The sequence below is a fragment of the Zophobas morio genome, unplaced genomic scaffold, assembly GCF_036711695.1.
Source record: "Zophobas morio isolate AGI-343-1 ecotype UQ-CSIRO unplaced genomic scaffold, CSIRO_AGI_Zmor_V1 ptg000004l, whole genome shotgun sequence".
Classification (NCBI taxonomy): Eukaryota; Metazoa; Arthropoda; class Insecta; order Coleoptera; family Tenebrionidae; genus Zophobas; species Zophobas morio.
This window is the reverse complement of record NW_026972109.1, coordinates 13,725,246-13,748,852: the sequence shown is the minus strand read 5'-3', so window position 1 is coordinate 13,748,852 and position 23,607 is coordinate 13,725,246. Positions and strand designations below refer to the sequence as shown.

The 23,607-nt window shown below is 34.5% G+C and overlaps 2 protein-coding genes and 2 long non-coding RNA genes across 4 annotated transcripts in view; 2 read left to right on the top strand and 2 right to left on the bottom strand.

Moving 5' to 3' along the window:
- The window catches only part of LOC135142081 (TOX high mobility group box family member 4-like), a 207,163-nt gene that overhangs the window by 76,337 nt on the left and 107,219 nt on the right, over positions 1-23,607 (top strand). The gene's annotated exons all lie outside the window — the stretch shown is intronic.
- LOC135142008 (uncharacterized) lies at positions 4,348-5,060 on the bottom strand. Its single transcript, XR_010282456.1, has 2 exons — positions 5,001-5,060; positions 4,348-4,948 (listed from the first exon to the last, which is right to left on the bottom strand). It is a non-coding gene; the product is annotated as an uncharacterized LOC135142008 (long non-coding RNA).
- On the bottom strand, positions 5,060-6,220 carry LOC135142001 (uncharacterized). The gene is made up of 3 exons (XR_010282455.1): positions 5,881-6,220; positions 5,650-5,831; positions 5,060-5,600 (listed from the first exon to the last, which is right to left on the bottom strand). It is a non-coding gene; the product is annotated as an uncharacterized LOC135142001 (long non-coding RNA).
- Positions 17,550-22,972, top strand: LOC135136046 (uncharacterized). The gene is made up of 4 exons (XM_064065175.1): positions 17,550-17,627; positions 22,208-22,312; positions 22,374-22,650; positions 22,722-22,972. Exons 1-4 carry the CDS (start codon positions 17,550-17,552, stop codon positions 22,970-22,972), a joined length of 711 nt encoding a protein of 236 aa, XP_063921245.1.

Here is a 23,607-nt window from a genome sequence, read left to right as displayed (position 1 = left end):
CTTCATTCTTATGTGTTTATGTTACCTTATAAGTTGTGGTAGTTGTATTTTACGACCTGTAAACCATGGCTTCATTCTTTGTAACAATTTTAACTAGTCATGCCTTTAATACAGTTTTTGTTATATTACTACAAATGATCAGCTTTGCATCACTGATTCCTTTGAATTATTGATGACATTTGTTTCAGCAGATAGATCGACGGTTTCTAAATAAATTCGGCAGCGGCTTCCTAAAAATATTTAATATATCGCGTTCTACAAATAATAACTCTCGTATTAGTTGCGAAACAGTGTGTTATAAAAAGCTGAGTTTAATGGCAAGTTGAGTAATATACTAAAATAGAACTAAAAGTGTTGTGCTAGTTTACGCAGGTCAGTATCTGTCTCAACTAATACGGAAGCTATTACTTGGAAAACGTATTTAAGTACATCTAAGAGTTTAAGTGCACAATAAAATTAACAACAGCTATGTAAAGTAATCATCGTCAGATCTGTCTAAGCAATTTGTACATTACAGTGGTACATGAAAATATAATTAATGTGAATCGACCTTTGATTTTAGAAAAAATAAATCGCATTTTGTAACGTAAACACAGTACAAATTGATTTTCGATGTTAACGAGCGATTTAAATCCGACACTCTTTTAGCCTTTGACCGTGACTTTGAAAAATGCCCACCTAAGGCCGGGTTCACGCCTGTCGCGTCAAAAAGTCTCACCGGCGATAAAGACGTCATGAGCCCAGCTTTAATCGCGTTTCGAGTCACGCCGCTTTCAATCAGCAACTTAACCATTTAATCGCGCCAGCAAAGCTGAAGGCGGGTTCAGATGATCAAACGCGACGTGCATCATCCATTCAAGCAATCGGAATCCGTTCGACCGATTTTGGGCCTCGTTAGGCGTCATCAACAGCCACAAACGAAATAAAATAATCAACAGAGAGAGATTAAAAACGGAAACAGTAGCACTTGAAATTAGAGCGTATGAAGATCAAATACGACCTAACGAACCGTTATGTAAAGCAAGGATGAGCTTTGAGGAAAATGGTGCAAAAACTCGGATCATTTTTTTCCAACGGGATGAAGTAATTACCTCGGTTATTCCTCGTTTTTCTGCACGGCTGAATCGGAATAAATATTCTTCAGGTCGTGCACAATAACTTACACGAGTTGTAGCCATAAATTGGTCATCGCGTATGAGCGTGAGTACGGCTCACACAGGGGAAAAGCCGCGGTGTGAGCGGGGCTCGTTTCGAATAAAACACTACAATTTAGAGCCACTTCAATTACGTCTTTCTCTCGTATAATTTTCACTTAATAACTGAAACCTGTTAGAAAGTACCGTAATATAAAAATTTAATACCCCAGAGGCAATTTCATTTAGTAACAACATCTCCCGGCCATTATTCTTAGCTTTTATTATTTTGTTTCAGCGGTATTAAAGTATAAATTTTAAGCGGATCGTTGAAGGAGAAAAAATCGCCCCGGCGCTAAATTCAAAATGTTCTTGATCTGACAACAAAAAAACTTTAAATAACCCGATATAACGACAAAAAGCACCAACTTTTCAATCTTATCATCAAACTTGGCGTCGAATCGACTTTCGCCGAGTTTCAAAATGAACTGATTTAATTCCGAATATGATTACATCGAAATTTAAAATTCAAAGTAAATGCGGAATATCATTCTGTCCCATATGTATGTAAATGCGTCGAAAAATGAATATTTAAATACATGAATTCAAACAAACTTTACGAAAATTTAGTTTGGTTTAATAAAAACAGAACGAGATAAAAGGGAATGTGAAGGGGTGGTGCCCCGGCCCCCGACAAAAGGGTAACTTTTATGGCAATATGTATTTTATGGATATTACAAAGTGTATGTGTATGAAAAACACGCATTGCAGTCATATTTTCCTCACTGAAACGTCTTGTATTGCTCCCCAGAGCCCGGATGAGATCAATAATACGAGAATTGTACACTCACCGAGGGGCACAATATGCTCCAATAAAACGCTTACATCTTCTCATCGAAAATGGCTATTTTAAAACGTCCGACTTTCCTGATACATCCTTTGCACTCCATAAACTGGACACTGGCCCACAACTGCTGCAAAACGTGTAACATGGATTCTATATTAAGTATTAACCACCAAAGCATTTTCCACTCTCTAGAGTGGAATCCGAACGGAATAAATCTCCAGGATTTGAGAATCCATAACTTATTGAGTATTTTTTCGTTTCGAATGCCAACCAACAAATCTAATTCGAACGCGTGCTGCTTAATTCGGCTGATTCAGTGGAACGTGCGTTAATCACATTGGTTGGTAGTTTTAGAACAAACTGTCACATTCGTTTTTATTTTTTCATTTCGAGATCGATAGCCAAATGCTGTAAAGCTGGATTTCCATCCTCTATTGGCTGACCAGTGTTATTATATATTTGTTACCATAGTTACCATAGTGGAAGTACCTATTTCTGATTTTTAGAACGGAAACAATGTCTCAAAAATTATTTAATAGAAAGAGCAGGACTAAAGAGGACTGTGACAGTCGAGTGACACTGTCATCATGGCCTGGAAGTACCTAAAATCTGATGATAATTATATAAACACTATACAGGGTGAGTCACTAAGCGCGCGGTCCCAGAGATCTCATTAGTCATTACTACTTTTATTTTTAAAATTCCGCTGCGACAGAATGTTCATAAAATATATCTGAAACTTTACAATTTTCAAATATCGATTTTTAGTTTTTTCAAACAAAACATATTTATTACTATAGCTTATTCTATTTTTGTTCTCATTCTTCTAATATGTCGACGTCCTTTAAATAAGTAAAAAATTGCAGTAACAAAAAACAGAATCAGATGTAGTAATACAATATGACGTGTTCTAAGTATTCGAAAAAACTAAAATATCGATATTTGAAAACTGTAAAAATAAAAAAAAAATATTAACACTCTGTATATAACAATGTTATTTGATTTATACCACAACCAAGCAAGTACTTTATTTATCTCTCCAGAAAATATTGTAACACAGATTTTTGAAATCACCCTTCAGCGATTCTTTAGCTAATCCTTCTACTGCTAAAAAATTTAAGAAAATTGGAATAACGTGGCAATGTTGCATCAGAATTTCAAAAATAAACTGTAATTGTAAAGCTTAAGAACAGGTCAATCAAAATATCTAAAAATACATAGGGTGTTTCATTAAAAAAAAACTAAGATGTGTATGTGCAGAACACTCTGTATAGCTAAAAATATTTGTAGAGCATTGTTTTGAAAGAACCGCACAAGTCTGTTTTTTTTCGTTTCTAATAGTCAAACTAATAAAGATGTGCGGTTTTTTGAGGACTATACTCTAAAATTATGTTTAGCTATACAGAGTGTTCTGTTTTTAGGGCGTAACACACAACTTAGTTTTTTTAAATGAAACATCCCTATAAAGTCAGGATCACGAAGCAATGCGTACACGTCACGGACTCTGTATGACGTCATGCGTCTACCACGTTTATTATACAAATGAATCGGTTTGAAAACTGTCAACAAACATGTCGGTTTGTTATTGTTTTGGTTTGTTCTATTTATGATTATAGCATGAGAAGACCGTTAGTGTGAAGCAACAGTTTAGAAATAAGCTACACTTGCAGTGTTTCAGCATAGAAGGGCATGCTGCAGGCTGCATAGACGCTATGAATTACAAACTCAGGCACAGGAAAGATCACGACTGTAACCCCTTTCACGTGTTCTTAGTCACTGAAGCCTGCCACTCACGTTCCAACGCCGCGGTACAATTGTGTAGGATATGACAAAGTTGAAGTGTTTTCGAACATCTGTGTATGCGATCAAGCAAATCGGTTGGATGTGGACGGTTGGTGAACAAGTCTGTCTGCAGCAGTACAATCGTGTTGTATTGGTTGGAAACTTAATCGTGTGGGGACAGTGTATGTTATACAAACCGTGAAAGCAGGTATAAAAGTCCATTTTCTTCGGACATGTTGCCACCACGATCGCAAATTTTTAACTGCAAGGTCGTAACGTGTGTGTACTGCTGCTTTTCAGAAAAATTGTACAGCAGTTGTATCCAATACAATCGTACCCCGGCGTTGGAACGTGAATGACTGGCTTTAAGAACGTTCATTTTTGCATTGACTGCTGGTAAAAACTGCTGACAATTGGGTGTTAAACACATACTTGGAGGGTGGTACAAGGCTTCATACTGTACTTAAAGCTACCAACGAGAATGTTAACATACGTCTCAAACAGACAGCATTGAACAGTTGTGACAGGCTTCAAGTTAGAGAAATATGCTTACCGTCTTCCCTGCCACAACAGGCACGTCACATCTACAGAATAAGTTACTTTATTGACATGGAATAGATACAAAAGTAAAGTATAAACAATAATAAGTATGCATGTTGCACAACGTCGTCGTCTGACCAGTGATTTGTATATTTGGCCAGTGAAGTGATAGTGTGATTATAAAAGACATCAGCAGAACATGCCGGTAGTACAATCAATTAGGATGGTAATGGAAAATAACCTACATGTTACAGTGGCTGAATGCCCTCTGCAGTATTAGAATCTTCACTGTCATAATCACTAAAACTATAATGTGAATCTTCGTTAATGTCGATTATAAACGGCGCAATCTCTTCACGGTCAAATACTAATTCCCGTTCCCACCACTCCCGTATTATTTTATTCATATGGTCAACAGTATTTTTCCACATTGTGGGCGTGACATGTGCTAACGCTTCTTTCCACATTTCCACGGAATTTTTTGACCATAACCATCACGCCCAATGTGTTTGGAATAAAAATTTGTAGTAATTCACCAAGTATTTTCTATAGGGTTAAACACACAATGATATGGCGGCAATCGCAATACTCTATGGCCATTCTGTTGGCCCAATTCATGGCAACATACGTTTTTGGAGGTTTATTTCTGAAAAACATGATATTTTAAATGAAACGAAAGAGAATAGTATATGCATTACTGTGCAACCAAATGAAGAAGTTCCGTTTTTAACAGCTGTGAATCTGAACTTATGTCATGGTGGTGGTTCTTCAAGGTTCATGAGCAATTGAAACCACTTGAGAAAATTCTGTTGATTCATTTCGCCATGATAGTCTGGATTTTTGGTATTAGAAGAAAATACTAGCGCTGCTTCATCAATAAATCCATTGCTTGTACCTGCATGTAATACAATATACCTAAAATATAGTGAGAAGAATAAATAACTAACGTGAAACTGACACATTACTAAATTTTCCCTTCTATTTTGAACATCCTGATACTTATGACACTATCGTCTTGCAATGACCTAACTACCGAACCATTTTCAAATATCCATGTTTCATCAAGATATACACATGGCAAAGAATTTGGGTTCTGCTGATTGTGCATGTATTCACGTAAGAATTTGGTTCTTGCATGAACAACATGTTGTAATTCCATAAGACGCTTCCGTACACTGGTTGGCGAATAACGAAACCCAATTGAGAATGTAAAATTTTTCCTAACGAGCTCACAGAACCCTCCAATATATGTTTCTCCTTCAAGCAATCAATTAATGGCGATCGTGTAACATGTATTTCTGTAAAATAGTCGTTAGTATCTATAAGGCGTGCACATCAAATTCATACTTTCTTCGACCATTCCATATAAGCATTCTCGAATAGCACACTGCTCCGAAGTGCTAATATCACACACTTGCTTTGTTCGGGGGTCTCTATTTCTTGGGAGAATGTACACCTTCTCCGGTTTTTATTTGTTGTACCACGGAGTTCACTGTTCGCACACATACACCCAGAGCAGCAGCAACCCTCTGTACAATGTGACTGCATTAGTAATTGTAATAAAATACACCTACTTACGTCTTGAACAGCTGTTAGTGGTAAAAGAGGTTCCCCGCTATCGCGTTCTTTAGCAAAATAGTCCACTAAATTATCGTCCATTTGCTTTACATCTTTGTGCAAGGGCTTCGGCATGGTGGAATGTTTACGTTCAAGCAAGCGACACGTACCACGGTACAGGACAGTTAACTTGGAGTTCTATAAAGAACTGTTATAGTTCTGAAAAGAACTGATACGATTACACGAGCAGAAAAGTAGAAAAACGCGAAAAATCAAACAATAACACAACATAACCAAAGTTGACACCAATGACACTTGTGAAATCGATAAAACTTTAGCATATGTTTCGCTATCAGTCGTACCAATATAATTTCGCCCAAATTGATCGATTTTGATCCGTATTGCCACGTATTGCGGCGCGTATTTTTGATTTAGTGTTGGTAACGGATCTACGTCATCCATGACGTGTACGCATTGCTTCGTGATCCTGAGTATATAACTTCTAATAGCATATGTTGGAAATTCCATATCCAATCATTTTTAGCCGGTACCTGGGGTTGTGAGAGGTGGGGGTGTATCCCACCCACCCCATTTAGTCGGTACCGGTACACACAATTATGTAGTCAGAGTTCTGGAATAAATCCCAAGTACAACGGTCGCACTGTTCATTTTGGTCCTTCGAAGTAATTCCTAATAATCACAAACAGCATATTTTAATTGGTCTCTCTTTAAGCTTTACAACCACAGTTTACTTTTGAAATTCTGATGCGGCGTTGCCATGTTATATCCATTTTGTTGAATTTTCTAGCAACGGAAGGGTTCACAAAAAATTCGCAACAGGGTTATTTTTAAAATTTATGTAACAATATTTTATGGAAGGATAAATAAAGGTCCGCCCTTTTTCGTGGTATAAATTATATCAAACTTTAATATACAGAAAGTTTATAAAAAATTCCAAAATTTTACAATTTTCAAAATATCGATATTTGAAAATTGTAATAATCAAAATTTTTTATAAACACTCTGTATATAACAATATCATATAACTTAGACCACAACCAAGCGCGTACCTTTATTTATCTCTCCACAAAATCTTGTAACATAGGTTTTAAAAATAACCCTGCTACAATTTTTTTTAAGCCTTCCACTGCTAATTAAATTGAAGAAAAATAGAATAACGTGGCAATGTTGCATCGAAATTTCAAAAATAAACTGTAATTGTAAAGCTTAAGAACAGGTCAATCAAAAAATCTAAAAATATATAGGGTGTTTCATTGAAAAAAACCAAGATGTGTATTGTGCCTTAAAAGCAGAACACTCTGTATAGCTAAAAATATTTGTAGAGCATTGTTTTGAAAGAACCGCACAAGTCTGTTTTTTTTCCTTTTCTAATAGTCAATAGTCAACGCGCGTTTAGTGGCTCATCCTGTATACATGGCAACACAGGTTTACCTGCCATATGAAATTTAATGCCCCTACCTAAACACATCTATATAGGTATATAAAAAAATCAACTAATAAAGATGTGCGGTTTTTTGAGGACTATACTCTAAAATTATTTTTAGCTATACAGAGTGTTCTGTTTTTAGGGCGTAACACACAATTTCGTTTTTTTTTAAATGAAAGATCCCTATATAACTTTTAATAACATGTTTTAATTGGTCTCTCTTTAAGCTTTACAACCACAGTTTACTTTTGAAATTCAGATGCGGCGTTGCCATGTTATATCCATTTTGTTGAATTTTCTAGCAATAGAAGTGTTCACAAAAAAATTCACAAAGGGGTTATTTTTAAAATTTATGTTACAATATTTTATGGAAGGATAAATAAAGGTCCGCCCTTTTTCGTGGTATAAATTAAATCAAACTTTAATATACAGGAGGTTTATAAAAAAGTCTAAAATTTTACAAATTTCAAAATATCGATATTTGAAAATTGTAATAATCAACATTTTTTATAAACACTCTGTATATAACAATGTCATATAACTTAGACCACAACCAAGCGCGTACCTTATTAATTAATATATTTCCAATAAAAATTTAACAACAACGAAATAAACAACACCCCCAACTCAAATTAAATTGAATTTCACAATTCTCCACAACTCTCCACAAAATCTTGTAACATAGATTTTAAAAATAACCCTGCTACAATTTTTTCTGTGAACCCTTCCACTGCTAATAAATTCAAGAAAAATAGAATAACATGGTAATGTCGCATTAGAATTTCAAAAATAAACTGTTGTGGTAAAGCCTAAGAAGAGGTCAATCAAAACATCTAAAAATATATAGGGCGGTTCATTTAAAAAAAAAAAACTAAGTTGTGTGGTGCGCCCAAAAAACAGAACACTTTCTATAACTAAAAGTAATTGAAGAGCATAATCCTGAAAGAAGCACACAAGGTTGGTCTTTAATTTTTTTCTTTTTCTAACAGTGAATGAGATATTGAGGAACCCATGCTTAGTGACTCATCCTGTATATACGGAAATACTGGTTTACCAGGAATATGAAATTTATGGTTAAACACATTATTTTATTTATATACAGGATGAGTCACTAAAAAAATTAACGACCAAAGTTGTACGGTTCTTTTAGAACTATGCTTTAAAATTAGTTTTAACTATACAGTGTTGTTTTTATGGCATAATACAAAACTTAATTTTTTTTAATGTAACACCCTATATAACTATAGATATATTAAGTGATATTTGAGTGCTCCTTAGGTTTTACATCCACAGTTTACTTATGAAATTTCTATGCGACGTTGCTACGTTATTACAATTTTCTTTAATTTTTTGGCAGTGGAAAGGTTAAAAAAAAACTCGATCTTCAGTCTTGCAATATTTTGTGGAGGGGTAAATAAAGGTACGCGTTTTGTTGTGGTAACAATTAAATCAAATTTTATTATACGGTGTTTACAAAAAAAAAAAATAATAATAATAATAATAACTTTACAGTTTTCAAATATCGATATTTTCCTACTGTATCTGACTGAATTTTTTGTCTTCATATTTCTAATATGTCGATGTAGTCAACCAAAAAGAAAGAGAACAAAGAATAGAATAAGATGAAGTAATAAAATTTAGGGTGTTCTATTTGAAAATTGTTATAATTAAAAAAATTTTATATACACTCGGTATATGAAAATTTAATCTCATTTTCAGTTTCTACCACAACAAAGCACGAATCTTTCTTTATCTCTCCACAAAATGTAACGGAGATTTAAAAAAATAACCCCACTGTGATTTTTTTGTAAACCCATCCATGCTACAAATTTTCAAGAAAACCGGAATAACGTGGCAACGTCGCATCGTAATTTCAAAAATAAACTTTCGTTGTTAAGCCTAAGAAGTGGTCAATTAAAGTATGAACCATACAACTTTGGTCTTCGACTTTTTTTTTTGTTTTAAATAATAAGTTCTCGAACGCGCATTTAGTGACCGTGTATACCTATATAAAAAAAGGAAACTGACCAACTACTAAATATCATCTACCAGGACATACCACTCGTCATTTTAGAAACAAATTGTCTTAGAGAACTACTAAGTATTTAAACAAAAAATGCGACTTCCATTCAATTTTTCATCCCCTATTTTACCTCCTTAGGGGTGCAATTTCCAAAAACGCAGGAACAGGTAAATGTTACATATCCATTTCTCTTGTTTATTGTTTCAAAAATTACGCAACTTACAAATTTTCATCCCCCATTTGATCCCTTCAGGGGTGGAATTTCCAAAAATGCTGAAACAAATAATGGTTTAATTTCTAGCCAGAAGCCTAATATTAAATTTCAAGCTTTTACTCTGAAAATGTAGGACAGAACGAACATTAAGAATTTCATCCCCTATTTTGCCCTTTAGGGGAGGAATTTCGAAAAATGCGATCTGGTTCCTTGTCTACATTATAAAGGAAACATCTCTGCAAAATTTCCGTTGTCTACAACCAAGGGTTTGGGCTGGGCGTTGATGAGTCAGTCAGTGAGTGATTCAGGACTATTCTTTTTATAAGTATATATTAAAATATACCGGGTGGCTATTAATGATTGCAGTAAATTTTTGTGTTGGCATTTCTGAGTTATTGGCAGCCATGCTTACACGTATATCAGTTCACAGTTGTAAATTTGACAATCAGTAATGCCATCATAAAATTTTAGATATGTTGCCAACCTGACAAAAAAATCACAAACATTAATATGAACTCGGTATTTATCATAAAATAGTACAGTAAAAAATTCATTTCGGGAGATTAAAAAAATATAGGAGTTTTTACAAGGGTAAAATGTGTCGACTATTCTAGCACATGCCCGGGTTTAATTTGGTCCATAATAACGTCTCACTAATTGCAGTAAAATATAACTTTATGAAAACTGTAATTTTAAGCAGCTCTCCTTTCAATATTCTATTTAATACAAATTTGCAGAAGGGAAGAAACTAATTTAACTCTGTTTTACTTAATTACTGAGTTAATTGAATATGTATTTTAAGCGAGCTTTGTGAAGGAGCTTTAATTACGTATGTAGAAAAGGCGAAGACGGGTATAAAGCGCTTTACGGTATAATCCAAAGTGAACAGAAAAATTGCTCTTGTAAGAAAGCAAAACCTTTTCTTGAAAGGAAAAAAGACAAAATGACTGCAGAATTGCTGTCGTGCGACGATCGATAGAACCAATGTTTAAATTTACAGTTCTTCTTTCAGAACGTGTCTGTGCTGTTCCATAAAGAAAAAAGAAGTAAATATGTTGTTAATTATTGCCTGTGTTTTTCCCTCAGTTACATAAAACTGATTATATCACGTTTGTAAGTTTAATAGAATTCAGGTCAAAAGTTTACGCATATTTACAAATGTCTTTTTTTCACAATTGACACAGCCGAAACCTTCACTTCTAACACTACAAGAATGCTTTAGATACGCAGAAAAAAGAGCTTGTAGGATGTCGTCGATGGTTAGGAATATAACGAAGGAATCTTTTCTTAATTCAGTTACATTATTAATGATACATAGTCTTGATGAACATATTTCAGTCCTTCTTATCGCTGGTTTTATTGAATCCCATTTTGGTTAGGTGCGTCCCAAGTTTGTCGTCACCAAAATCGGCTCGCTTTCCCACCCCCGGGTCTCATCCCCCGTAATCCGCCCCTGGCCGTCCGCCCATCAATCGGGTCGGTTTTGTGCGTCGCCCCGTTAGTGGCCGCACCATGGCATCAGGGTGGATGCTACAGGTGGTTGAATTAGTGTCGTGTGGGTCAGTCGGATCTCTTCCTTTTGGGGTAAACAACCCCAAGGGCGTTCGTCGGACGTCCGTCCGGCTCAGCCGAAAATCAATGCGGACAGGTGTAAAAATGCAATCGTGACCGAAAGGTCTCCTCGGAATACAATGCCTGTTCATGACCCCTCTCCAGATGCGTCCGATACCGTGATTTGTAGGTCTGGATCAGATCGGATCTCGCAATTAAATGTCATGTCGTACAAGGACTGCTTTACAACCGGCTACATCGTCTTTTCTTCGCGGGTCTATTTGTTCAACCACCGGAGATACAAAGGGCGATATTATTAAAGAACACCACAGAAATGTACGACTAATAATTGCATCTGCTCAAACGAAGCACTAAATTTCCGAGAATCGCGAGCCATTTTAGATAACAGGGAAATAATCAGATCGTGGAGTAACGAGGATGCCTTTCAATGTGTCGATTACTGTGGGGAGCTGAAATTACAGACAATGAGCTGTGTAATTTTATTTTGTTGAAAAAATTAAATAACTTTAGCGGGATGGTAGGTTCGGTGTACAGGTGGAGCTTTGACAGTTCTTTAATTAAATTAAGTGTAAATGGCGACAATGCTGCTGAAGAGGTATTTTGCTAATTTACTTTCGCGAAAATATTTACTCGGTGTTAATGAGTTAATTTTTGTTGACGTTTATTGGTGTGTTTTTAAATATTTCATTTGAAAATGCCATTTTCAATTTTGTTACAGAATCTAAATGGACTTTCATTGTGTTACTGTCCTATTTTTATAGAGAAAACTACTGAATCTGTTTTGTGTTTAAGTTACGCAATCCATTTGTCGTACATTACTCTTGCATCTAGTTAATTACAAACTTAGTTTCAACGTTTTCACATCTAACAACACTGTCACATTTTGTAGTGTATGTAGACATGGTTTCAACTAAGTGATGCATACATTTTTAAATTATTGAATTGGTTGCAGAGTTTAAAAATCCAGTAAAGAAAAAATAGACGAATTAAAAAAAATGGATAGTTTATTATGGGGCGTCGAAGAAAAAGATCGAAAGCACATAATCCTTTCTACCTTTATTTGACCAGACTTCAACAGGTTTTGCTCTAAAATCCTAAATAGCGTTTGAATGAAGACTGCTGCAGCTGTGACAAGAAAATCTCTTTCTGCACAGGACGGTAATTTTGTTTGATAATTTTTTCGAATGAATGTTGGTAGGGCTAACATTCATCACAACTTATTGTGTTTCTAAAATTTCTTTAAAATTTGGAAAACCGTTTCTGGAATAATCAACAAGATAAATCAGTTCGTATGTATTTTCTTCGGTAATCCAACGTAAGCATATAGGGTGATGGGGATAGATATATTGGTTTTGATTTGTACAATATGATACTTATCTCAACATTGTTGTCTTTTCAAACACATTTTCAAACATCCTGTATAAATGACTGATGAATAAATATAATCTCAGAAACACTGTTAATGACTTACCACAATACAAAGATGAATTGTAAAGCACACTCCTCCAAGCCTTATGTCATGGGGGTACAAACCTGACGCTAAGTTAATAATAAAGGCGACTGTTAAATCACAAATAAAGGACATTTAAGATCACTTAATTTAATTACCTGTTTTTACTTCCTGAGCTTAAGCTAAGGAAATCTAAGTCCTTCGGACGAATGGGCACTTTTATGTTTTCGCGACTTTTCTTGACCCCTAGAGTAGAGTTCCGTCCGTTTGTTTGTCTGTCTGTCTGTCTGGCGTTTGTGTCGATTTTAAATCGACACGTAATCTCCGAAACTACTGGACCGATTCTATTTTAAAATGATTTAAATGTTATACAATATAAAATACGAATCCGCTTTAAGTTTTTCCCTAAACAGTCAAATATTCACAAAACAATTAAAAATTTTTCTTTTTCTCTAAAAGGTAAGAATACGCACGTCTTTATTTAATATGTATTTAGTATTAATTATAGTAATAATATTCAGAACATTTTGTTCGATTGTGCTTAATTAATTAATTCTTCCGATGTATATATAAACAAACACTTGAAGATAGAGTTTGTTATTATAGCTGAGAGGCAATTTTTTCCATTGGGTTATCTGCTTTAAATATATTACAAGTTTGCACAATCCCTTGCAATGTACGTTAAAAACTATATAACAACATTTTACAATTAATTCCTGAAATTTTCTACTTTCACTGGAAAAACTAAAGTTAAAAATCCAAGTCCTAAGCATATTATGAAAATAAAAAAATTAGACCGCGTAGTTTTATTCCAACGATTATATTTATTATTTTCAATTGGTTCACCGTTTATGTATTTTGTTTATCCGGCTCATTCGACAAATGGCTAATTTCATGTTTTCTCGACTTTTCGTAAAAGTTTTCGCATGAAAAAGTAGCTCGAAACTACTGGATAAATTGTTGTAAATTTATTTATCCTAAAATGCTTATTCAAATTTCATCAGAAATAAACAAAATTCACATAATCAAATTTTATAATTTATCTAAGAAACTGAGCTTCCTGTATCTGGAACTTTCTACTTTTTTTTACTTCGCGACTGTAAGCTAGAGAAGTACTTGTAATAGAGTCGATCCGACGAATAGCTACTTTAATATTTTCTTGACATTTAATGATCCCTAGAATACGAAAAAATAGGTCCCGCGCTTCCGTTTGTCAGGTTGTTTATCTGTGGTAATTTTTATTAGACAGAGAATCCCAAAAACTACTAGACCGATTGTTGTCAAGGTTTATATGTTGGGAATATCGTGTAGATTGCAAAACGCTAACCAAAATTTGTCTAATCATCCCCATCAACAAAAATTTACAATTTTGTCGAATTAATGTTTTTTTAAATTTTTTAAAAAAACAAACTCCTGCATGTGTGATTTATGAATCCGTTTTGTGTTTACCACAGACATCCAAATTTTTAGGAAAAAAATCTAAATTGTATAAAAATGTTTTACAATTTAACTTTGAAACTGCAATACCGTATATTCTGAAATCTTGTGAACGTGCTAAGGTTATCGTAAGCATGGTAAATTGTTAATCAAAATTGATTCCTTTATGGTTTCCTCAAAAAATGACGACGTCATCTGTAATTTATGATTCCGTATTGAGTTTTTACTCTAGGCATCCAGATTTTTGGTTAAGATTTGAAAACTATATAACAACATTTTACAATTATTTAAATTTCGAATTCTAAAACCAAATTCTCATAATACTCGTAAGTACTCACTCAAAATAATATTCTGAACGTTTTGCTTCATTGTAGGTTAATTAATTAAATAGTTCTCTTTAACTAATTAAATAATCCTCTCCTCTGCTCTGTTTAGAGGGGATAAAATCAGTCAAATTTCATTTTCTTTTAACACAAATGTCGCTGCTGATGCTTGTTATCTGAACATGCTAATAATCGAATTCTTTCGAATTATAAACATAAACCAATGAAGTTAAGTCACTGAGGATACATTTTTTCCCGCAGTGCAGGGGCTGCGGGAGTGTTATCTATGCCGCTGGTTTTTACTTTATAGAAGTTATCCTAATACAAACATCGCAAAATTTAATTTTATAATTTTGCAAAGAAACAGGATTTGTTGGACTTATATTTCAGGACTGAGGGAAGTTCTGTCGAAATAAACCTCGACCAGTTTTTTAAGTGCAATCAGTAAGTATAATCTTTTGGTGGCGTTTTATTTCATGCGATAACCCAAATTTAAACAGATCGTTCGGTTATTTCGAAGATTGTCTAATAAAATCCCCAATAGACTCCAGACAGGCAAACAGAAACGACAAATTTACGTTTTCATGTTCAATGGGCTCAGAAAACACGAAATTAGACAGACATTCGTCAAAGAGAGTATTACTCAAGAGGATTTCAGAGCGTAAATATTTACTAAAATACTGATATTAAAAATTTTGTTTTATTAATGTGATATTTCGTCAAATGGAATAAAATAAATTAAAAATTGAAGTTATATTTGCCGAAGGAGGAGTAAAACATCGGTGTTGAATATCATACTTAAATGTACTTCGTAATAACGAGGAAGCCAAACCAAAATAATATAATATAATGCAGAGCTCGAAAACAGCTCTGAAATTAAAAATTAATAAGCGATATTAATAATTCAACTGAAACTAAAGGAATCTCGAAGTGCTTAGACAGACAGAAAGTTATAAAGAATAATCAATACACAAAAAACAACGAACATAAAGTAAAATTTCACAGAAGTCGTGGTAACTGAGCACGGTGTAATTAAAGAAAATGATGTTAGTAGAAAGATGAAGAAAAGGAATTTCGATAAAATATATTCAAACATATGTCCTTGGAATATAAGAACACGACGGTGTACACATTACCACATAATGAATTTGGGCACCAATTAGCGTAATATAAGGCTAATTCGGCCCTCAAATGACCCGCCTACATGGAACACCCCAATAAAAAGTAAATTTGATCATCGAAAGGGTGGACTTTTATTATTGATCCATGGTGTCAGTAATTTAATATCTATTAATAACAATCTGGGAAGTATTTTTTTCCGTATGACATTTACGAGCCGGTCAAATGGATTATGTCCCCTTTCCCGGGCCATAAAATTTAATTAAAAAAGTGCGCAGTCATATTTCATTAAATTAGCAGAAGCTGTACAATGTACAGTCATGAATTTTTATAGGGAATATCGTCTGGTTTCCGAAATTGACGCGGTTATCGGTCCGGTATGCAACATCGACATGATTTGTTGCAAAAAAGCCGAGACACAAAACACAAGCACGAGCTTTATATGACGTGGCCACCATGGAAGCTGTTTAACTCAAGCTTTCTTCGAGTGGTCGTGGGCGGCCAATTTGTTATTTATCGTTGCCACTGCAAGAACATCGATTTGGCAAATTTTCCGGCGGAAAAGAAGCAGCAGGAAATCTCGTTATCGGATTCGATGCATTGTTATTTTATCTAATAACGTGCGGTGAGCTAAAGCAGGATCGGCTTCGTTAAAAATGAGAAAAAGGGATGAACGACCGACGGGTGGGGACGTAGGGCTGACGATAATTAAAATCAATTCAAATAGCAATTTGTTGGTTCATTAATTGTAGCGACGTGGTCAGTTGATGAGGCCATCTGCGCAGGTATGGACGTTTTGTGGCGACGGGGAATCAAAGTGATGCGTCAGAATGCCAAGCAGAGGGAGGGTGCATCGATGGGCTCGGAAAGTTTTCTTACGATAAAAAAAAATGTCTAAAAATAGTTCTTTTTGAACAGTGGGCTTGGTTAAATATTAGCGGTCTTTGCGGAGAAAAATCATGCAAGAGACACCCGAGATACGACGTGTCACACGAATATGAATAACACTGATGTGTCATTTCTTGAAATAAACGTCAACAAAGTTGTAACAGAGAAACTCGAATTAAACACTAACTAAACCTTAAACGATCAATACATCCAATTTTAATGGCAATAAATAAGTAAATACTTGTTGCACGCCACTTTTTAGTTGACTGTATGTAATCTGACTAAATCAGTGTTTGTGTTTTAGCAAAATAAAATAAGGAGAGAAATTTTACATATTTCAAGCGAACTTGTATGAGGTCATCAATTTATTGGAGAGGATGAATTTTATGACCTTTACGAATATTAAGATATATAAGTATATGTCTACAGATAAGATCTTGTTTGAAATTACCCTAGAACGTTGTATTTCTACAGTTACCTCACTTATCATTAATATTACAAATTATAACTCACGACATCTATTAATTCGTAATTACTAAGGCCAATAGAATGTAATTTCTAAAGACGAATATCAAATGCCCTGTTATTTATGCGCTTCATATTCGTACTACAATACAAACTAGATTACTTGAATATTGGATATCTGGAAAATATCCAGTTACATTTCTAAACTGCATTGCAATAACTCACGATTTGAAATGTAAATCCAACATTATAGTAGAAAACTGAAATACGCCAAATCTCCGGAATCTATTTCTTCAACTTTGGAAGAAAAATAACAAAACTCATTACTCCGACTTGCCAAAAACTGGTTTGTCGATTTTCATTTGGCCCATCCTGTTCGGTGTCCATCCGATTCCATCAAAATCCAACAAATCGCATTTGAAATATTTCCCCTCTTAGTGTGTTCGGGCGGTAGGGCATTCGTGCCCTTTGATCCCCGCGAAATTCTTTGTTGGTTCCTTTACGACGTCGTTTCGCCGAGAAATGAAATTTCGTTCATAGCTGTCAGGTAAATCAAAAGAATGCCCATCAGTTCTGGACGGACTTTGCGATTTATAGTTATTTGATTTGGAACGTTTTGGTGGGGGTCAAGCTATCGACCCAACGGGTTACATAGAGAAAGGCGGGTTATATTACGTGCTTACACTCGATTAAATAGGCGCGATTTTTTGTTTATAGTTTTGTTATTTATTTATCGAAGGAAACAAAAAAGAATGGCTAGTTTCGGCTTGAAAGAAAAATGTGTAACTGCATTTTATAGGGAACTGTTGCACGGAAACATTGCCTCTCAGGTAGTATCTATTCTGAGAGATTAGGATTAGGACCGCGGCGCGCAACTGACCCTGGTAACGAATGCCCGCACCTTTTATCATGTTAGGGGCGGAAACGTATGCATTGTAGATTTCTGCTACAATAACATCGTTTGTATTTTTTTCACAGTTGATGAAAAATTACTTTGTAGAAATATCTACAACAAACTGTATGTAAAATAAGGTTGAAATGAACAAGAATCGGAATAAGTTTAGAAACGCCGAGATGTCAAATCATAGTGGGTCTGTATTTTTCCCTAAACGGCCAAATGATCAATAAAAAATTAACAACTGATGATGTCATAACAAATTTTTTATTGATCAAATTAAGAAATAGTCACCCCATATTCTCGAAAAGGTGAGAATACGTACGTCTTTATTTAATATGTAAGTATTTAGTATATTATAATAATATTCAAAACATTTATGTTCGACATAATAATTTTAACCCTCTGCTTTGTTGTGACAAACTCATTCAAATCAAATTTCTATGTGACATTCTTTCCATGTATGAACACACACTTGAAGTTAAAGGTTGTTATTATTGCTGAGATGCCATTTTTTCACAAAACAAATATCGCAAAATCTAATTTTATAATTTTTCAAAGAAGGGGGGATTTATTAGACTTGTATTTCAGGAGCGAGGGAAATTCGATCAATCGTTTAAGTGAAATGAATAAGTATAATATTTTGGTGCCGTTTTATTTTATACGATAATCTGTGAGCATAACCCAAATTTAAAACACATCGTTCGTTTATTTCGAAGATTGTGTAATAAAATCCCCAATAGACTACAGACAGGCAAACAGAAACGAGAAATTTACGTTTTCATGTTCAATGGGCTCAGAAAACACGAAATTAGACAGACATTCGTCAAAGAAAGTATTACTCAAGAGGATTTCAGAGCGTAAATATTTACTAAAATACTGATATTAAAAATTTTGTTTTATTAATGTGATATTTCGTTAAAATGGAATAAGATAAATAAGCTATCGACCCAACGGGTTACATTGAGAAAGGCGGGTTATACCGGGCGTCTGGAAAATGGAGAATTAACTCTTCAGTACGTATGTACGGGGGTTTGAGGAGCGCCAAAAAAATAATTAAAAAATTCTTTATGATGTAGACTACGAAACGTCATTTTATAAATAAGTAAAATTGGCAACACTGCACGCACGTAATCTGTGATACCTCCGATTTACTTTTTGATTTCTTAGTAACGATGGTGACCGAAATCCACCTTTAATTTTTTTTAAGGACAACAAACATTAATCGTTGTCCATTATTTTTATTAATACAACAAGCTGTTATTTTTCATTAATAAATAACCAAAAAAACATTTAATAACACATTTATAAATTATAAACAAAAACAAAATCAACAAAAGAAAAATCCATTAAAGTATGACAAACTAAACACTAGAGATGTTCAAAATTCCTGCCTTGTGCCTATAAGTAAGTTCGTAATGTAAATTTTGATCATTTTTTGTAAAAGTTAGCCATCAGTACTTGCTAAGATAACAGTGATTTTGGCAAATCACACACCCGCTAAGAAAAGAGAGGGTGGGTGGGCGGGGCTAGTACCTGCTACGATAAGACTGATTTTGGCAAATGAGATCCCTGTAAGAAAATAGAGGGCGGGTGGGCGGGGTTAGTACCTGCTAAAATAAGACGAATTTTGCTATATGACACACTTTCTAAGAAAAGAGAGGGTGGGTGGGCGGGGCTAGTAACTGTTAAGAAAAACCGAATTTTGGCAGATGACATACTGTCTAAAAAAAGAGAGGGTGGGTGGGCGAGGCTAGTACCTGCTACGATAAGACTGATTTTGGCAATGAGATTCCTGCAAGAAAATAGAGGGCGGCTGGGCGGGGTTAGTACCTGCTAAAATAAGACGAATTTTGCCAAATGACATACTTTCTAAGAAAAGAGAGGGCGGCGGGTGGGCGGGGGTATTACCGGTTAAGACTGATTTTGGCAAATGACATACACTTTAAGAAAATAGAGGACGGGCGGAGATAAGACTGCTTTTAGCCAGTGACGTATCCTTTAAGAAATTTAATTAAATTATTATAAGAAAGACACCAGAGGCTCCAAAGCACTTTCGAATTCTTTCCAAACAGGGAATACCTAGAACTTGAAAATTGTTTTAAGGCTGGCGTCTGGTTCGGTTTAGCCCTATACTAAATACATTGAAAACATCGTCGCGGTTTCCGGAGTTGCATTTTAAAAATATGAGATATATCGCTTTAAAAAAATTATATTTCGAATTAACAAACTTCAGTCCAGGGGACCTCCATATTTATATTCATATCTAGTATGCAGTTTTTACAAAAAAATATTATAAAGTTGAACAACTTTTACATTACATTTTAACCGGCACATTGATGCATTTTTTGACGAAGTGCTGAAGTTTTTTACATTCTGAGATAGGAGGTCCCCTGGGGAAAAGTGTCAGCTTTCTTTTGATACCATTTATAATATTAAAAAATCCACGACTGAGATAAATAACTCGCGAAAAGTCAAAATCTATTGAAACGAGAAATCGGCATTAAACGAGCTGTGATGCGGTAGCAGAATGCAGGTTTACTTAGATTCTGACTTGGTTGGAGATTTCAGTATTTTAAAAATGCAATTCCGGAAACTACGACGATGTTTTCAATGTATTTAGTATTGGGCGAAACCGAACCAGACGCCACCCTTAAAACGGGTTCCCAAAATTAACTCAGGTCAGAATTTTCCAAAAATAGAACAGCAAAGTCCTCCAAAATTCTTTTAAATAATTCACAAAAGAAATCTCCATGGGCTCCCAAAATAGTACACCATGGGTACCCAAGAGTCTCCCGAATTAAAAAAAAAACACTGCGGCACTCAAGACTTTTGCAAATTCATAAAAAATAAAACACTAAAAGTTCAAACGATTTTTTCAAGTTCATCCAGCAACAAAAACTAGATTCCTTTAAATCTTTTTTATACGAAAATAAAACACTAGGGGACCTAAAATTAACTGTAAACTTTTTGAACGTAATCTTAAAAACTTGAAAAAGTTGATTCTTAAGAGCGTAGCAGAGAGTTAATCCGCCATTTTCCATACACCCGGTATATTACGTGCTTACACTCGATTAAATAGAGACGATTTTTTGGTTATAGTTTTGTTATTTATTTATCGAAGGAAACAAAAAGGAATGTTTCAGTTCCGCTTGAAAGAAAAATGTGAATATTCTGAATCTTAGTAAATACGAGTAATTTACAGTATAATAAATATGTAACTGCATTTTATTATTCTAGGAAATTATTCCACGGAAACATTGCCTCTCAGGTAGTTTCCGTCCAACTATTCTCAGAGATTAAAAACACCTGCCTGCAGATTTTTTTTGACCGCGGCGCACAACTGACCCTGATAACGAATGCCCGCACTTTTTAACATTTTAGAGGCGGAAACGTATGCAGCGTAAACACAGTATATCGGACAAAGACAGAAACAGAAACATACAAGTTTTACAGCATCTTGCCAAAATCAAAAGAATTCTACCGTAGTCAGCTAGGTTTTTATTTTCATTTTTTTATTGTGGATTTCTGCTACAGTAACATCGTTTGCATTTTTCTTTAGTTTCACATTAATAATATAATGGCGAATAAAAAAATGTAGCAGTTGATGAAAAATTACTTAGTATTATCTATTTTTTAATTAAAAAACCACCAACGTTGCACCACCTGTTGCTTTCAGTTGGCAACGTTGAAAAACCCTACGTAGGGAACTTATAATTTTATGTTGGCATGTCAGTTTATTGACAGCGCTTCGTTTAAAACTTGCACGGTGTCATTCAGTTTGTTAATTTTTAAAAAATGGAAAGAAAAATGCGAAATCTTTTAGACGTTAAGTTGAAAATGGCCCTCGTAAAATGTTCCGATCTTATTTTGGAATTGGCTCCAAATACATCTGAGCGAAATCTTCATGAAAATTTGGCGGCGACTTTCTCGGTATCAAATTGGTTTCCATAATAAATATTTCTAGGATAATTGACACGGTTTTTCTTTCTAAATTAGGTATCTCGATCTAATGTAAGGCAAATTTTAAAATCATACCGTGACAGAGAAACACTGATTTCATCTAGAAGTTCTAAGTGAAGGAAATAATTAGACGAGTTTGAAAATCATTTTTTTAAGGAAGAGTTAGGTCGGGAAATACAGCGCTATAAAGAAACCGGAGAATACTTTACCCTGGACAAAATCCTGGCCTTTGCAAAAAATAATTTGGAATACCGTGGATCAAGAAGTTGTTTATACAAAATTCTAAAATCAATGGGTTTCAAGTATAAATTTGAAAATAATCCGAAGATACTTACAGAAAAGCCATATTTAATTGCCAAACGTATAAAATTTCTGAAAAGTTATCTCAAATAGAAGCAGGATTACCCCGATGTTAAATTCATATTCTTGGATGAAACATGGATTTATAAACACGGTTCACAACTTAAAGACTTGGGTCAATGACAATATGCCCACAAAAAAAATACAAAATTCCCAAATTTGAAGGTTTGCGGTTCATTGTGTTGCACGCAGGTTGTTCAGAAGGCTTCATTAACGGATGTAGCCTATTTTTGCGTTTCTTCAAACAATGACAGGGACTATCACAAGACTATGAATGCATTTTTATTCAAGCAATGGGTAGTAGAACAGCTTGTACCAAGTTTGAAGGCCCAATTTAGTGATAATTCAAAAATAGTAGTCATACTCGATAATGCTAGAAAATTCAACCAAACTAAAAAAGCCACCTATAAAATCTTCAAAGAAAGCTATTCTCCAAGATCATCTGGCCAAATATGATATCACTTTTGATCTTAAATTGACGCAGAAACAGTTATGGGCCTTAGTTGAACCAACCATTGTAAATGCCCCGATCAAGTATGAAATTGATACATTACTGGCACAAAAAGGCATTGATGTGTTGCGATTGCCACCTTACCATTGCCAGTACAACCCAATTGAGTTGGCATGGGCCCATTGTAAAGGATTTTACAACAAACATATCCATGAAAATTCCAATGACAAGGATCGTGTCACTTATGGATTGAAGCTTTGGATCATTTTACGCCACAAATGTGGCAACATAGCATTCACCACTGTGAAAAACTAATACAAGCAGATTGGCGTAAGAAAATATGCATTTTAAGCCCAGAAAACATTCCACCATTTGTAATTTCTTTGGCGGACTCTGATTCCGAGAGCGACCTTTCCGATGATGAGAACGACGAATACATTATGGAAGTTGATGAGCCTGAAATGAACACCATTCGTCAACCGGGGTCTAGTTCATCAAATATTTAATATTTTGATTTATTTTATTAAAATTTTTTTCTTAACCTTTCAACGCGTCCTGTCAATCACTTCGAAATAATCCCCCCATGTCAGAACATCTACAACGTTGCCGGTTGTTTCCGATATTATTGTGTCAAAAATTTGCGACGTTGGTGGTTTTTTAATTAAAAAATAGACTTTAGTAATATTTACAGCAAACTGTATGTAAAATGAGGTTAGAATGAACAAGAATCGGAATAAAATTTATTAGACCCCCGAGATGTTAAAATCATATCGAGTCTGTATATGCTTGGTTGCTTGGTTCTAACAAAATCTTGCAATTTGTTTCTCTCATTTTTTTACTTTAACTTAAAAAGTTACAATTTTAATGACAAAAAAAAATAGTTCAATGCGCAATAAAATCTTCCACAAACCTATTTGTCTCAGATCAAAATACACTGCTATCTTCATACAAAACGGGCTCTCGTATTCATACGTTGTAATTTTTTAAGAAAAACTACAACAAAATTTCGAATAATAACATTTCTTCTTCATAGATATCGTCCTCTCTATCAGGCGTTTTACGTCATTTCTGACATAGTCTGGGTAGGTGAGTTCTGCCTAAAGAGTTATTTGATTAGGATCGATTATGTACAATTCAAGAA